At 37.9% G+C, this 17,659-nt stretch overlaps 1 protein-coding gene across 2 annotated transcripts in view; it reads right to left on the bottom strand.

Moving 5' to 3' along the window:
• The window catches only part of LOC126961196 (A disintegrin and metallopeptidase domain 3-like), a 93,376-nt gene that overhangs the window by 29,667 nt on the left and 46,050 nt on the right, over nucleotides 1-17,659 (bottom strand). For both annotated transcript variants that reach the window (XM_050801317.1, XM_050801318.1), the window contains exons 11-12: nucleotides 15,263-15,399; nucleotides 13,969-14,152 (exon numbers count right to left, since the gene is read on the bottom strand). In XM_050801317.1, the coding sequence (XP_050657274.1) occupies nucleotides 13,969-14,152; nucleotides 15,263-15,399 (321 nt within the window). The remainder of the gene's footprint in view (nucleotides 1-13,968; nucleotides 14,153-15,262; nucleotides 15,400-17,659) is intronic.

Raw genomic sequence — 17,659 nt, 5'->3', positions numbered from 1 at the left:
TTATAGAAGATGCAGGACATGTCGTCAAAGGAAATTATTCTGGAGTCTGAAAGCCCATCATTGGCTCTCTTGGGTTTCAGACTTGCTTGAGGCCTGTTACCCATTTCTTCTTGTCTATTTCTCCTTTTCAAAATGGGGTTGTGTGTGCTGTGCTTGTAAGTAAATAACTTGTGTTGATTTTACAGGTTCTTAAAGTATCTCTAACAGACATATTGGCAGTTCTCCCCAGTGGACTCCTTGTGGCTAAAATGAGACACACCAGAAACCAGAATATCATGGCTAGCAAAATGAAGGGGTAGTCATGTATTCTGGTATAGTTAATTCTGTGCCAGCTGATAACCCTCTCCCGTACCTTGTGGTCCTGCCACAACTCCAACTGGACAGAAGATTGGTCTTATAAACATTCTTTATTGATAAACACTCATGAACTTCAAGCCAGTTTCAGGCAACTTATAGAGATTGCACACAAACTGTCTTTGTGCCCTACAGTCCCCTTTTGACATAAAGAGCCAAATTCCACCTCATTTTAGTGCTAGTTAAAAGTGAAATGAATGTAGAACATATGTTACATGAATGTTTACTCACTGTACATGCGCCTGACTTCCTTTATGAATATTCATAGATTTCTCCCAATCTTGCGCAGTATGTGTGTAAAGCTGACTCTGTAAGACATATATACCACCTCCCTCTTCCCTTCTGCAGAGAATGAACTTCTAGCTTTCACTGGAAGCTATGTTCCCCAGTCTACAGATTGCTTCTCCCTCTGAAAATAGTCTTTTCCTTTTCTTCCTTCATGGATATCAAAGTCTTTTTTTAACAATTCTGGCAACATGGGATGGGATCCACAGTGGCCCCTGATTTCTTTCTTGGCACTGCCTTGAAAAATTCCTAAGTTCAATTGCTTCCTGGTTACACTGGGCAAGAACTGGGTAAGCGCTATTGAATCTAAGAGTTCATGCTTTTAGATTGAAATCTAGGGAACTGTTTTCTTTAAGAAAAGTCTGCCCATTCAGCTGTGGCCTGCAGTCCACCTGCAGTCTAGCAGGGATGCCTGCACCAAGGTTGCACTGGGAAGGCCACCTTCTTTAGGTGAGTGCTGTGTGTAACTTACCCAGTATGGAAATGGTTTTGGACCAACTACTATCAGAGACTCTCGGGTTTACACATGTTTAAAAACTATAGGAAAAATTCTTGTTAATATTTGGTATCCTGGATAAAAATAAGTCGATATAACTTAAAGCTTTCTTGGCCACAATGGGGAACTTTTAACATGTCTCAATCAGTTTATCTACATGCGCAATAAAGAACAGAAGATTCCACACCTCTCAAAAGCAATGTGAGGTCTTTTTCATTTGCTAAAAGGAAAGCTCTAAGTGAAATCAAGGATCTCTAGTTGCCCCTTTAAATGAGACTAAATCAAAACTTAATCAAGATCTTAAAAAAATTGAAAATCCTTTTAAATCGGACCCTAAATCCAAAACTAAAAAGGACACTGTGCATTCTTGCCTTTCTCCTTGAACTCCACCAATGTCACCCCCATATGCATTAGCCCCTTGCTGCCAATCACTTCTCTCTGAGCTGCCTTTCTTTCCTTCACCTTCTACTCATGAGCAACCCCCTCCAGCTGCTAATTCTGCAACCCCTCTGATCACACCTTTTAAAAGGATTGCTAACCAGGCTTGCAGATTACCTCTTACTGTCCTGGGACAAAGTCTGAGCTTTCCAGCATTAGTCAAAGATTTTTCTAATCCTAAAATAGACTTGCTTGAGTTTGAATGCTGCTTTTAGTTTGATTATAAATGTTTACCAGCCAGGACCTCTTGATGTTCACTAGTTGATTCAAATGTTAGTGGAAAATGTCTTAACCCAAGGATGGATGTGTTTAGATGACTGGACTAAGCCCCAAGATGATTTTCAGCCTACTAAGGAAATAGCCTTTGAAGTGGTGAGAAAAACAATTGTTGAATTGATTAAAGCCATCTCGGCACTCTTTCTTGACAAACTAATTGGAACGCCATTGACTCAGAAAAAAGACAAATCTGTCATTGATTCCTTTGACTGATTCAAAACACTTTCTTTTTTCTTTCTTTCTCTTTTTTTTTTTTTTGAGACAGAGTCTCACTCTGTTGCCAAGGCTGGAGTGGAGTGGCACGATCTCGGCTCACTGCAACCTCCACCTCCTGGATTCAAGTGATTCTCCAGCCTCAGCCTCCTGGATAGCTGGGATTACAGGCGCATACCACCACAACTGGCTATTTTTTTGTAAATTTTTTGTATTTAGTAGAGAAGGGGTTTCACCATGTTGGTCTGGCTGCTCTCAAACTCCTGACCTCAGGTGATCCACCTACCTCGGCCTCCCAAAGTGCTGGGATTATAGGCGTGAGCGACTGTGCCTGGCCGATTCAAAAGGCTTTCTACAAAATTCTGGTATCAAAGATCTAACTGATGATATTATAAATCTTTTTAAACTCACTTTCCCTCAAGTAAGTTAAAGCCCTTAGCACCCTGGCTAAGCAATATGATCCCAACTGGCCTTCTAAGAGACCCTATGATATAGCTTCTTTGGCCAATCACCTCTCTAAAATCCGAGAAAAGAAAAAAGAGGCTAAAGCCACCAAGGCACTAGAATGGCAAGAAAGACAGATAAACTCATGGCCTTGCATATTCAACAACTCGTAAAGTCTCTCCCATATCAGCAAACTCCATTTAATAGTTAGAAATTAGTTTCATCTGCTGCAAGAGGTATAATTTGCTTTTTCTGGCATTTGAAATGAGACTGTAAAAAATATAAATGAGGGCTTCAGAAGGACACCAATAAGATAAAGAAGCTCCCTTCTTGGAAACAGTAAGAGAAATATTTATTGATCAGAACTAGGGGTACTCCAGGGAGACATGGGAGATTTTTCCTCTCCTTTCAGTCAATCGGTTGGGAGAGGTTTATCTTAAAAATTAACAACAGAATAGTCCAAGTTGTAACAGACACTGCATCTATGCTTAACCTTGACTCCTTTTAAAATCCAACCACCCAGAGTGACCAAGCTATTCATATGGCTGAGTCACTAACCAATCTAAGACTATCTTCAAGTCTGAACTAGTTGCTTACCAACTAGGGCCTCTTACTGGCATTGCAGCTTTTTACTTCTTCCTTTTGCCCCAATACACCTAATAGGAAGGGACTTTCTTGAAAAATACCAAGCTTGTTTTTTTTCACCTATAAGGGAGACATTGTTTTAAAGGTCTCCTTGCCTGAGACTTCAGCCTCTGACCTCAGCCATGTATTCCCCTTAGTAGTCTCCAGTCATCCAGTTGATCCTGGGCATCCAGCTCTAAAGAAACTGTTTGAAATCCTTTGGGAATAAATCAATACCAATGTCAGCCTGATCCAGTCAGCACCACCCATTTCTACACAAATAGATCCTAACAAACCTCTACTGAACATAAAATAATATCCCCTCCACCATGAGGCTTTAGCTGGTATAGAACCCATTGTCAATAATTTCATTTTCAAGGAACTTATAGTCCCTTATACCAGTCCCTGTAACATACCCCTTCTACCTGTTTCTAAGCTAATAGAAAGGAATGGAGACTTGCCCAGGATCTTAGAGCCATTCATAACATTTTATTCCCTTGCATCCTGTTGTGCTTGTTCCACATACCCTCTTAACCAATATACCTTCTAACACCCAATATTTTTCTGCTGTTGATCTCTGTAGTACTTTTTTTCACCATCCCTGTCGACCCCGAAAGTCCGTTTCTTTTTGCCTTCACATGGAAGGGCCATCAGTTCACCTGAACAGTGCACCCTCCAGGATGCACTGAAAGCCTTACCTACTTTTCCCAGATCTTACAGGCTGACTTAAAAGACATAACCTTCTCGACATGAACAGACACTTCTCAAAAGAAGACATTTATGCGGCCACCAAACATGAAAAAAAAGCTCATCATCACTGGTCATTAGAGAAATGCAAATCAAAACCACATTAAGATACCATCTCACACCAGTTAGAATGGTGATCATTAGAAAGTCAAGAAACAACAGATGCTGGAGAGGATGTGGAGAAATAAGAATGCTTTTACACTGTTGATGGGAGTGTAAATTAGTTTAACCATTGTGGAAGACAGTGTGGCTATTCCTCAAGGATCTAGAACTAGAAATACCATTTGACCCAGCAATCCCATTACTGAGTATATACCCAAAGGATTATAAATCATTCTACTATAAAGACACATGCACATGTATATTTATTACAGCATTGTTCACAATAGCAAAGACTTGGAACCAACCCAAATGCCCACCAATAGATAGACTGGATAGACTGGATAGAGAAAATGTGGCACATATATCCCATGGAATACTAAGCAGCCATAAAAAAAGGATGAGTTCATGTCCTTTGCAGGGAAATGGATGAAGCTGGAAACCATCATTCTCAGCAAACTAACACAGGAACAGAAAACCAAACACTGCATATTCTCACTCATAAGGGGGAGTTTAACAATGAGAACATACGGACACAGGAAGGGGAATATTATACACCAGGGCCTGTTGGGGAGATGGGGGGCTAGGGGAGGGATAGCATTAGGAGCCATACCTAATGTAGATGATGGGTTGATGAGTGCAGCAAACCACCATGGCATATATATACCTATGTAACAAATCTGCATGTTCTGCAAATGTATCCCAGAACTTAAAGTATAATTAAAAAAAAAAAAAAAGGCATAACCTTCTCACATAGCCCAACTCTATTGCAATACATTGGTGATTTGCTTTTGTGTTCTCCCTTATGAAATACCTGTCTCACTGACACACTCTCCATTTACTTCACCAGCTATGTCTTAAGGGCCATAAAGATTCTAAAGATAAACTACAGTTTTGATGACAATTAAATCTCTTGGACATTTGCTGACCCCTTGGGACTCAACGTCAACCCTTTCTGTCTTCAAGGCATATTTTACTTCCCCATTCCCACTATGAAAAGACAAAACTTAGGGCTACTTTCTAGGAAACATGAACTATTGCAGAGCTTAGAACACTAATTTTGCTTTACTGGCACAACCTTTATATATCCTGATTAAGGCCTCTTCTCCTGACCTCCTTACCTGGACTACCGATGGTGAACAGGACTTTAAGTCTCTGAAAGATAAGCTGTCCTCTGCCCAACATCCTCCGCCCCCCAATTTGGGACTCCCTATTTATGACCTCCCTTTTCCCCCTTTTTGTTCATGAGCAAGAGGGAGTTTGAACTCAACCACATGGAGGTAATAATTTACCCAACTGGTTACTAGAATGCCAAACTAGATTGTGTTTATCCGGGGCTACCACCATGTTTCAAGGCAGTTGTCACAACCACCATCCTTATAAAAGCCACCGAGAAAATAGTAGTGGGATTTCCTCTCACTGTTTATGCTCACTCAATTAAAGCCCTTCTCACTTCTCGCCAAATCCAGTATCTTTCAGCCAGGCTACTGACTGCCTATGAAATACTTCTCTTTCCCAACCTATTTTCTGTTTTAATCTCCTCAACTCTGTTCCTCTTTTACCTTCACCAGAAGATTCTCTATGACTGCATTACCTTTACACTCTTCTTTCACCCCATATGAATTTAAAGGAAATGCCCTTACCCAATTCTGATTTTGTCTGGTAGATTGATGGGCCTTTTTTCAGAGACCCTACTGGCTTCTATTAAGCTAGGTTTGCAGTTGTTTCCCTGCAAACTATTGAATCAGGCCTTCTGCCCAACAGGCAGAATTCAATGCTCTTACCCGAGTTTACCTGTTGGCCAAAGATAAAACTGCAAACATTTACACAGATAGCAGGTATGCTTTTTGGGTTGCTCATGATTTTGGAATTCTCTGGAAACAGAGGATTTCTAACCTCTTCTGGACTGCTCATCAGAAATAGAGACCACATTTTGTTATTTCTTGATGCCATTCAAGTTCCTAGGGCTCTGGTCATATTAAAATTCAAGGCAATTCCTTTTGACATACCGAAAACAGCAAAGACAAACATCTAGCTGAGAGTGCAGCTAAGTCTGCAGCCTTAAACCACACCTCTTCTGTTATGACTGTCTTAATCCAGACTCCATCCTTACATCCTGTTCTAAAAACCTCTTGAAACAACATCTCAAAAAAGTGCTCAGAACTTGAAAAGGAAAATTAGACAAAACGAGGCTGTATCTATAATCCCAGATCCCAACTATGGGCTAACCCTAACAGACATTCAGTCCTTCTAGAAAATTTACCAAGGGTCACTCTTACTTTTGTATATAACCCCACCATTAGAGTTCTGACCAAAGGATCCAATGGTGTAAACAGTGCTGTTGGGGATTCTCCCTGGTGATTGCTTCTCAAGTTAATATATTAGGCAAAATTCACTCTTATACAATGCAGGGAAGTCCTTAAGGGCTACCTCAGGCAAATTCCCATTGCGAAAAGGGCCTTTCTAAAACTGACTACTGACTTTATCCAATATTCCCTTTCTCAGTGATACAAATATGTACTTGTCATGATAGATATGTAGTTTTACAGCGGGAAAGCTTTCTCCTGCAGACAAGCCACAGTGCTGCCAGTAGCCAAAGTACTTCATGAGAAAATTACCTATGGAGTTCCACCAAGTTCCATAGTGATCAGGGAACTCATTTTACTGGCCAAGCATTAAAATGAGTTGCTAATGTTTGGCCTATTCTATGACATTTCAGTGGTGCTTACCACACCCAATCTTTTGGGCGTGTAAAATGAACCAAGAGAATATTAAACTCAATTGGCTAAAATTACAACCAGCTTCAATCTGCCCGGGCCCGAAGCTCTTCCTCTGGTTTTGGTAATTGTGAAGTCTATCCCCACCAGAGTTGCTTTTCCCCTTTTGAGGTGGTCACAGGTCAATCCATATATTTAACCGAAGAAATATTTTCCCCTACTCAGATACAAGGAGATCTCCTGACCTGCTGCCAAGTCCTGGAGGACTTGTTAAGGCTCTAAAGACTAACAGCTGGTTGTGAGTCCCTTTACAGTCATCAACCAGGAGATGAACCCCAATATCATAATGTCCAGCCTAAAGACTTTATGTATTAGAAGAGATATTGCTGAATGACTCCCTCCAATCCCACTAGAAAGGTGCATTTCAAGTACACTTAATTAACCCATTGTGCTGCTAAGATACAGGTCATTAACTCCTGAGTACATATATCTCACCTAAAAACAACACCAGACTCTGCTGAGAACTGGACTTCAGCATCAATATCTGACACTAAGCTCAGGTTGACTAAAGCTTCAATGCCAAGACAAGAAAAGGATGACAACTGAGGTAGACTGCCCTCTTACAAAACTCCAGGCCTATATGGTCTGGATGAATCAATGTTTATATTTACCTTATAATATTCATTGTTCTTATCACTTTAGGAGTTTTCATGATTGTTACTATCCACTGTAAAATAGAACACTTATCTTTGCTTTACTTATTCTAAACTAACGTGCCCAGTCTTTATGATTACTTTATAACTGTTTCCATTATTATAACATTAGCAATCTTATCTATCCTGGATATCTTACACCATGCTGGGATAGTTCTGTGTATTCCAATACTTAGACACCCATAAGCCTTTGCAAAACTAGAAGACTTTTTGCCTGGCTAAACTCTTTGTTCCAGAGCTTTGTGAATGGTTATGTTGATTAGTCCAGTTCAAAATACATTTTACTCTCTTCTTTATAACTGCGCCTTGGTCTCACTGCACAGACTGACACGGTAACACTTTGGCTAAGCTGCCCTAAAGTGTTGTTACAAAAAGAAACCTATCAGATGGTTAGATTCACCAATAACTTCCCACATTCATTCATGGTAAACATGTGACATTGACAATACTTGTCACTGACTTCTCATGTATCCTTAACATCACCACTTATCTGGACCAACTGCTTTCCCTGTTGACTCTGAGTCCAATCGCCTCAAGACTCAAATATTACCACTTCTTGGTTTAATTTGTCCCATGTTATTAATGTTAGAAATCCATTCTATACCAGTAGACCTCCTCGATCTTTAAACTACTGGATAGATAAATATAGTCTAGATTGAATAAAGAAAGGTATGTCCCTACTATTCAAATGATTCATGATTCAATTCAATACTGTCAACATTTACCAGGAATAAATTAATTAGTGAACACACCCTTGAGGGCATCGCTTGTGCCTTCACCAGGCTTTGTGTTTATATGGGACATAGGGTCTGATCTGCCTGGATAGGGATGGGCACACCATTGCCTCAACAGGTTACACATAAAAGGTTCAGACTTGCTTATGAAAAGACCCCTGCTCTCTCTTTATTATAAAACTAAAAGGTCTATGCTAACAGGATGTAAAGATAATATAGGTAAAAACATCCTAGAACTATTACTTCTAAGTGCTTGGGTTTATGTTACTAGAGATATAATTCAAAAACCTATCCACTACCATTGGTTAGATAGCTAATGACACTGTAGAAAGCCTTAGAGCGCAACAAAAAGTTTCTGAACTCCCTTGCTCAAGTAATACTAAATAATACGATTGCCTTAAATTTTCTCCTAACCAAACAGAGAAGAGTCTGCACAGTGGCCCATGTAACTGGTTACACTTACATCAACACCTCAGATAAAGTAGAGGTTCCTATAAAAAGAATTTCCAAACAAGCGAAATCGTTATGAGATATACAAACTACTGATCCTCTCCATCTATTTAGTAGGCTTCCTGTCAGACTGGAACATTCTTTTCACGCTGACATTCAAGTGCTTGTTATAATCACAGTCTTCATCATATTTTTCTTCCTAATAGTTAAATTACTTAAGCAACTGCTGTAAATCTACTGTTAAAATCAGAATTATGGCAGCATAAGGTATTCAACTGATAGATAAAATAAACCTACAAACCTAGCTACAGTCTCATCCCTACAGTGCTGTTCTGGTGCAGGAATGTGTATATGTATGAAGACAGCTGTGCTAGTTAAAAACAAGTGTTACAATCTCCCACTGTAACCCTGATGCCTATGACTTCCCTGTGTCACTGGAGTCTGTGAAGTATTTCACTGACAGGTACCAGCCACAAGCTTGTTTACTTAGTCTCCGTAAAACATTTTAATAATCTTCCTGCCAGACTGCAGTTTTCTCCCATCTCCAACAAAATATTTTTAACCTGTCTACCCTTTTCCCCTGCCTGGCCTAAGTTATACAGTTAGCTCTAAGTCTCTCTGCCACATGAGTCTCTTCAAGGGACTTGATATACTCAGAACAGGTAGCCATGCCACCCTGGCACCAATATGGGACACAGTGTAAATTGGTCATCAAGGCTGCCTACAGCAGGTTTCAACTAACAGGGAAAACAATGAATATAAATATTCCAACAGGCAGCCAAAATGGACTCCCTGTGGCTAAAATGAGATTTAGCAAAAAATAGAATCTCATCCGTAGCAGGATGGAGGATCAGTCACATATCCCAGTGTCATTAATTGCCATAAGATTTCTCTCTGGTAATTAAGCAGAAATAAACCCCTGAAAAGCATTCCTGAAACAACTGCAGCTGGGAAATTTCCCAGCTGACCCTGACAGGCTGCTAATGCTAGTCAACACCCCCAACACCCCCGATGCCTGCGCCTTGCAGTCCTGCCATACCTCCAGTTGAACAGACGACTGGTCATTTATTGATAAACAGCCACAAATCTCAAGTCAGTTTTAAGCAGTTTACAGAGACTATGCACAGACTATCTTTGTGTCCTATTGGTTCTTTTTGATGTAAAAAGCCAAATTCTGCCTCATTTTAATACTAAAACCCTACACCAAAGTGAACATTGAGTGCATGTTACATATATTTTCGCACACTGTGCAGGCACTTGACTTCCTTCACAAATATTCACAGATTTTCCCCAACCCTGCTTAATATGCAGGTAAGGCTGACTCTGTAAGATATGTATCAGCTCCCCCTTCCTTCTGCGGAACATGCACTTTTGATTTTCCCTGAAAGGGCATTTCCCAAGCTGTGGATTGCTTCTCTCTCTAAAGTAAAGTATCCTTTCTTTCCTCTGTGGACCTCACAGTCTTTTGTTCATAGATCATAGATGAGACTTCGGCCCACACATCAGTGGATAGGAGATGTTTTAAGATGGCATAAGGTATACAAGCAACAAACTGCCAAACCACCTAGGAATGAATCCAGCTATTTGGTTTGGTTTTGTGTGATGAGCAAGGAGAAAGGGTAAAGTGGTTGCTACAGACACTGGTTATCTGATCATGTGGCCATGAAACAAGAGCAGCTATGGCAGGTGGATAACGAACACCTTAGACCCTGGGGAGTCAAGAGTAGAAGGAGCAAAAATTAAAGTCTCAGCTCTCATTTGTGGGACAGTTGGGCTGACCCTGTCGACTCACCATACGTTGGTGATCATCTTGTTCCGGGCTATCACCACTGTTCTTAACCTAGTACTGGATACCCACCCCTATTAAGGAAACTTTTCTTAAGAAAACCTTAACCTGAGACCTTTCTCTTTTTTAATTTAAGGATCTTATTTTTTATTTCTATAGATTTAGGGGGTACAAGTGCAGTTTTGGTCACTTCTGGGCTTTTAGTTTACCCATGACCCAAATAGAGTACATTGTACCCAAAAGGTGTTTTCTTGTCCCTTATGCTCCTCCCACCTTCCCACCTTTCCAAGTCTCCAGTGCCTACTGTTCCACTCTCCATGCCCAGGTAGGCAGCTGCTACCCAAGATAAAGTCCTGCACACTAATATAGTTTCCTTTAGCCACATCTTGTTAAATATGAATGTCTCCATTACTGTCAAGGAAAAGAAAGACTCTCTTGTGTATTTTGCTCAAGCCCATAGCTACGCCTCTGAATTATATGGCTTGCTGGACCTGTCAACTCAGTAATCGTCCTGGCAAAAACCATTAGTTATTACTCTGAACACTTTAGAAATAGATTTCCTCTCACAGGAAATAATAATTTCCCCCCACTACAAAATGCTGCTGAGAAAAAAAAATCAGACATAAATAAATGAAGGTGTACACCTCAAACATATCTAAAGATTCGATGCAATATCTTTCAGGAGATCAGTCTACTTTGTTTTTGGTACCAATTGAAAAAAAGTCAGAAATTTACAATAAAATTCAAAGGGCCCAAAATACTCAAGACAACTATGAACCAGAAAAACAGTGTGAAGAATATACAATAAAATATCTAAAAGTTAATAAGAAATGTGTATTTGTCCTGTGTCCAAGTGTTCTCATTGTTCAATTCCCACCTGTGAGTGAGAACATGCGGTGTTTGGTTTTCTGTCCTTGAGATAGTTTGCTCAGAATGATGGTGAACATCACACACTGGGGCTTGTTGTGGGGTGGGGGTGGGGGAGGGACAGCATTAGGAGATACACCTAATGTAAATGCCGAGTTAATGGGTGCAGCACAGCAACATGGCACATGTATACATATGTAACAAATCTGCACATTGTGAACATGTACCCTAGAACTTAAAGTATAATAATAAAAAAAAGAAATGTGTATTTATCAAGATAGTGTACTATTGGTACAAGAGGAGCAAAAGCAGAAACATGCACATATGTTCACTTGATTGATGATCAAGGGTATGATTCAGTGTAATAAAGAAAGGACAGTCTTCAAATAAATTGTGAATATTTAATTTAATAACTGTATGTGTATATATGTGTGTATACACACACACACATAAACTACAAACTGATTGCATATCTAAATGAAAATGATAAAAGGTATGCCAAATATCTTGAGAAAAACAGAGCAACACACATTAAGTCCTATGTGTTATCTGTAAGTATTTGCTGCATGGCAAATACTTAGAGGCTTAAAACAATGGGTCATTTATTATTTTATGTTTTCTTTGGGTCAGGAATGCAGGTGTGGCTTACATGGCCAATTATGGCTTAAGATCTCCCACACAGTATTGTTAAGATGAAGCTCTCCTGGTTCTGAGTGCTGTTTAATTCATGAATTATACTGTGCTTCAATAAACTGCTATATTTCTCTAAAGTTTTTCTTTTCACAAATGGAAGATATCTCTAAAAAAAGAACCAAATGGAAATTTTAAAGATATCAAATATTGCAATGAAAAATTAACTGGATCTCTTAATAAAAGGAAATATTAGTGGTCTTGAAATATAATAGTCAAATATATCCATATCAAAGCATGGAGTGAAAACTGAAGAGAAAAAAAAAAGAGCTTCCATGAAGAAAGTGCAAAACTTTCACTAGTCAAACAAAAACATATTACGAAGCTGAAATAATGCAGTTTTCAATGGAAACACATTAATGTTTTAAGTAAATTGTTTACATAAAAATTATATTGAAGAAAGTGTAAGAATATGAAAGACATTTAACATATATCAATCAGCATGAGAATATATAAATAAATAGAAAGGAAAAAGGTGGGGCATGGTGGCTCATGTTTGTAATCCCAGCACTTTGAGAGGCCGAGGCAGGTGGATAACCTGAGGTCAGAAGTTTGAGACTAGCCTGGCGAACATGGTGAAATCCTGTCTCTACTAAAAATACAAAATTAGCTGGTGTGGTGGCAGGTACCTGTAATCCCAGCTACTCCAGAGGCTGAGGCAGGAGAATCGCTTGAACCCAGGAGCCGGAGGTTATAGTGAGCTGAGATCACACCACTGCACTCAAGCCTGGGCGACAAGAGCGAAACTCCGACTCCAAAAAAAAAAAAAAAAAAAAAAGGAGAAAATACAAATAAAATAAACCTTTCACAGGAAAGGACAGACATTTCACAGCAAAGAAAACTTACAGGGTTAGTAAAACTTTGAAGATATAATCAATGTTACTAGCAATTAAGGAAAGTCTAATTGAAACCACAAAGAGATAATATTTTACACAAATACACTGGCAAAAATGACAAAGTCTGGCAATATTATGTGCTAAATAGGGTATAAAATAAACAACCTGTTATACAGTAAACAGCCATTGGATGTGTTAATTAGCACATTTATTTTTGAAATAAATTTCCCATTGCCAAGGGATCATCCACCCACTTGATCACCCAGAAATTCTACATCTAAGTGTGTAGCCAGAAGATGCTTATGTACATCAAGAGTTAAATACAAGACATAATAAAACTCTTCAGAATGCGAGGGGGAAAAAAACCTATGAGCACTCCAACTGCTCATAAATAGAAAAAATCAGTAATTGTATATTTCCATACATACTGGATTATTACACAAAAAGTGAATAAATTAGTTGTGTCACACAAAATTACATGGATATTGTTAGTAATATAGGGGATGAAGAAAACAGTCCCAGAATATTAGGCTACATTTTTTAAATGGTCTAAAATTCAAAGCTAATAAAAACTATGCTCAAATTATAAAATGATATTGTTAAATTAAAAATATGGATAGAATTTACTTTTTGGATAGAGAAAAGGGTGAAAAATTAGGGATAGTTGGGCCATGGATGTATCATTATTATATCATGTATATTATCATAAATGACAATGAACCAAAGACTATAATTAGTTTAATTCTTTGGAAGCAAGTTAACATAAATGAAGTTGCTACAGATGCAAGTACTAAAATTAGGAGGTAAGAAAATAAATGAAAACACACATGTAACAACTTAGCCACCAATGTAGTCACTTTGGTGGAATGTAAGGGATGATTAGATGATGATATTATCGATGCTACTGATGTGTGAGGTACTAAAAAGCGATATTGCTACCATTGCTTCTAAAATGATAAAAATCTGTTTTTTAAATTGATGTCACACTTACCCGGGGCTTAGACTCTAAACATTTCAAATTTAGGATGAGTCAGTTATTGCATGCCCCATATCTCTCTATCTTATATTTGAAAAAATAGTAAATATTTTTTAAAAATTTCCTCCTTATATATATCTATATCTATAGACTCCATAAAAAATAAACACAAAACATAATGAAAGAACAAATCTTTGGATAACCTGTAAGCTTTGCCACTAACCTTTCTATAGCCACAATCACACTGCTCTGTAGGTTCCAAAATTCCATTGCCACAAGTTGCAGATTTTTGGTAAGTCATTTCTGAAATTGTTTTATCCTGAAAACATTTAAGTTCAGGCTGCAGAACTATCTGTTTAAATTCATCCATGCTGCAACTGCTAAAAAACTTCATACCATGGGATCGTCTAAAATTAAATTGTACTTCTTAGATAAATGTACTAAAAGAATCAAAGTAATACTCCTCAACAAAGTACTACGAATTCTGAACTACTTCAATTAGAGAAGAGCCAAAAGGAGAAGAGGGTGCTTTTATTTTTAATGTAGGTGATAAGCAAAAAATAAATTATTTTGTATTGTAATTTGATATGATAGACACTGAGAGAGTAAAGAAAGTTAAAATGGTAATGCACTTAATAATATTTGGTACACAATAAGCTCCATTTGGGTATATCCTATTATTGTCAACATTAAGAAACAAAATTTGGTTGATTGCACTAATGAAAAATCATAGTTACTTGTTCTTTGTTAAAATTAATCAAAAAAGTTATTCCAATACTTAGGTATGTAAATTGTACAAATTCTAGATTCCTTTTACTTTGTTTTAATTTTTGTATTTCTACACATTTAAGTATACTGCTTAATGTGTAATTTTGTGTAATTTTGTAATAATCTCAAACTTAAAAGAAATAATGCAAATATAGCCCCCAAAATAAATTTTGTTTTCTGAAACAGATAAGAGGCCAACAATGTGTTCTGAGAACACTAGATACATCTATATAGTTCTTACATAGAAATGGGTTATTCTACCTCAGCACTCTAGACCCTTCAAAATCATAAAATAAAGATGTATTATTAATATCTAATCCTTGAACTCCATTCAGATTTTCCCAAACATCACAGTCCTAGCATTTTATAGCAAAAGAATCCAGTTCAGAATCAAGCATTGCAAAATTCTCATGTCTTCTTAGTTCTCACATCTCCTTAGTTTAGTTACTTTTCAAACTGCTTACTACCTAGGTACTATTTCATCTGATGACGCTGAACAGTTTTTCAATTAATGCAAGTAGACTGTTGTAAGGTAATCATTAGCATCCACTTTTTCTCTAAATAATATCATTGAATGTAGAACTATTAAGCACATTTTCTACAACATTCTATACTTTCTTTAATGTCTTAAATAAGCATATTTGTATCTAAAAAAATTTCTTAAATTATATTGCAAGGGGTTCTACATCAAGGAATACTAGAAATATTTCTTAAGAGAAAACATAGAGTTGATAAAAACAACTCCTTACATCGCATCAGGATTCATTATGCATGTAGGTCCTGGACAGTAACAATTGTAGATATCATCATATGTCAATCCCAGATTAATTCCAAGCAACTGTGCCATAACAACTGAAAAGGCCTCTACAGTGATTTTCTTTGGATACTAAATAGAAACAAACAAACAAAAACTCAGATTTATTGCCTAAGATTTTTTTGTTCATTCCTTTGATCTTGTCAAATGTTTCTGGCCACACTGCATAAATGCAAGTGCAAATTTTAAACACTGCTATTTATTTACTTAGAAATAAATTATTTCTAACTATTTACTTAGAAATAAAAATACGTACAATTTTTTATTCCTTTTGAGTGACAATATGTTTAATCAAAATGGCATTGACCTAAAATAAGAATAATTCAATCATATATTTTTATGACGTACTATTCAATTTAATTTCAGCAAATTTCAGAAAACATTCTGAGAAGTAGGAAGATTATTTTAGCAACTACAATATTTCTTAAGAGAACACTTGGAAAAGATATACAGATTTTGGAGAGTTGAACTGGCAATCAGTTTTGACCTCAGAAACAATTTGCGAAGAGTCAATTAATTTTTTAAAGTAGAATAATATAATATCTTACAAGTAGCATTTCTACAAACTTCCAGAAACTTTGTCATTACCTCTATATTTTTTCCTATTTCTGAACATCATATAGTGAAAATAATACCACATATAGTCTTCTAGTAAGGGTTTCTCTCACCACAAATTTAAGGATTTTCCACATCTTACTGTGGTTTATTATTTAAATCACTGGGTAGTATTCCGTTGTATGGATGTTCTAAAGTTTGCTCATCCATTCACCTGTTAAAGGATATCTAAGCTACTTCCAATCTGTGACAATTATAAATAAAGCTAAAAACACATATGTGAATTTTTTTTGGTGGATAAAAGTTTTTAACTCATTTAGGTAAATACTAAGGAGGATGATTGCTGGATCATATAGCAAGGGTAAGTTGAGTATTGTAAGAAACTGTGAAACTGTTATCCACAGTGGATATCATTCACATTTCTGTCAACAATAAATGACAGTTCCTGTTGGTCTCACAGAATTTGGTGCTTCCCATTTTTAATGTTGACTGTGACTGGTAAGCTACTTTCTTGTCTTTTTCCTGATCTAAGTAGTAACGTGTTATTTACTCAAAATAGGTTGTTTCCTGGTTTTTTTTTTTTTTGGATGCTCTCTTTAAGTTAAATAAGTTCCCCTGTATTTTTAGTTTGCTGAGTGTTTATTATAAATAGTCTCAGATTTGTTTTTTCTGAATCTACTACTAGAATCATATAATTTTTCTTTTTTAGTCTATTAATATAATGGAGGACATTATTTTATATTCATATGATAAACCAACCATGCATATCTGGGATAAATCACATATATATGTACATTATTATTATATATATGTATGTTACATACATTATACACACACTTTTGTCGCCCAGGGCTGAAGTGCAATGGCGCGATCTCGGCTCACCATAGCCTCTGCCTTCTGGATTTAAGCGATTCTCCTGCCTCAGCCTCCCGAGTAGCTGGGATTATAGGCATGCACCACTATGCCACTATGCCCGGCTAACTTTTTTAAATTTTAGTAGAGATGAGGTTTCATCATGTTGGCCAGGCTGGTTTTGAACTCCTGACCTCAGGTGATCCACCCACCTCGGCCTCCCAAAGGGCTTGGATTACAGACGTGAGCCACTGCACCCGGCTCTGGTTTTAATTTCACATAGCTGAAAGAGGTACTGAAGTAGAAAAACCACTGACACAATTCCTCGTCAATCCTGTGGCAGCAGTGGCATGGTGCAAAGAGCATTTCTTTGTGCTGGTGAGAGGAGAGTGCAGCAATTGTGAGGCATTGAACTCAGTGCTGCACTGTTATAGCAGAAAACAAAACTGGGCCAAACTCAGCTGATGCCCACCTATGGAAGGAGTATTCAAACCAGCCCTAGCCAGAGAGGAATCGCTGATCTCAGTGGTTGGAACTTGAGTTCCTACAAGACTCACCACCATGGGCTAAAGTGCTCTAGGGCCCTAAATAAACTTGAAAGGCAGTCTAGGCCACAAGGACTGCAATTCTAGGTGAATCCTAGTGCTGAACTGGGTCCAGAGCCAGTAGACTGGGGGCACATGGCCTATTGAGATACCAGCTGGTGTGACTAAGGGAGTGCTGGCATCACCTCATCCCTAACCCCAGGCTGCAGAGCTCACAGCTCCAAAAGAGACCCCTTCCCTCTGCTTGAGGAGGGGAACGGAAAGAGTAGGGAAGGCTTTGTCTTGCATTTTGGATGCCAGCTCAGCCACAGCAGGATAGGGCACCAGTCAGAGTCCTGAGGACCACTTTTTAGGCCTTAGTTCCTGGATATCATTTCCAG

This window comes from Macaca thibetana, chromosome 8 (assembly GCF_024542745.1).
Source record: "Macaca thibetana thibetana isolate TM-01 chromosome 8, ASM2454274v1, whole genome shotgun sequence".
Taxonomy (NCBI): Eukaryota; Metazoa; Chordata; class Mammalia; order Primates; family Cercopithecidae; genus Macaca; species Macaca thibetana.
This window is presented reverse-complemented; position numbering and strand designations above follow the sequence as displayed.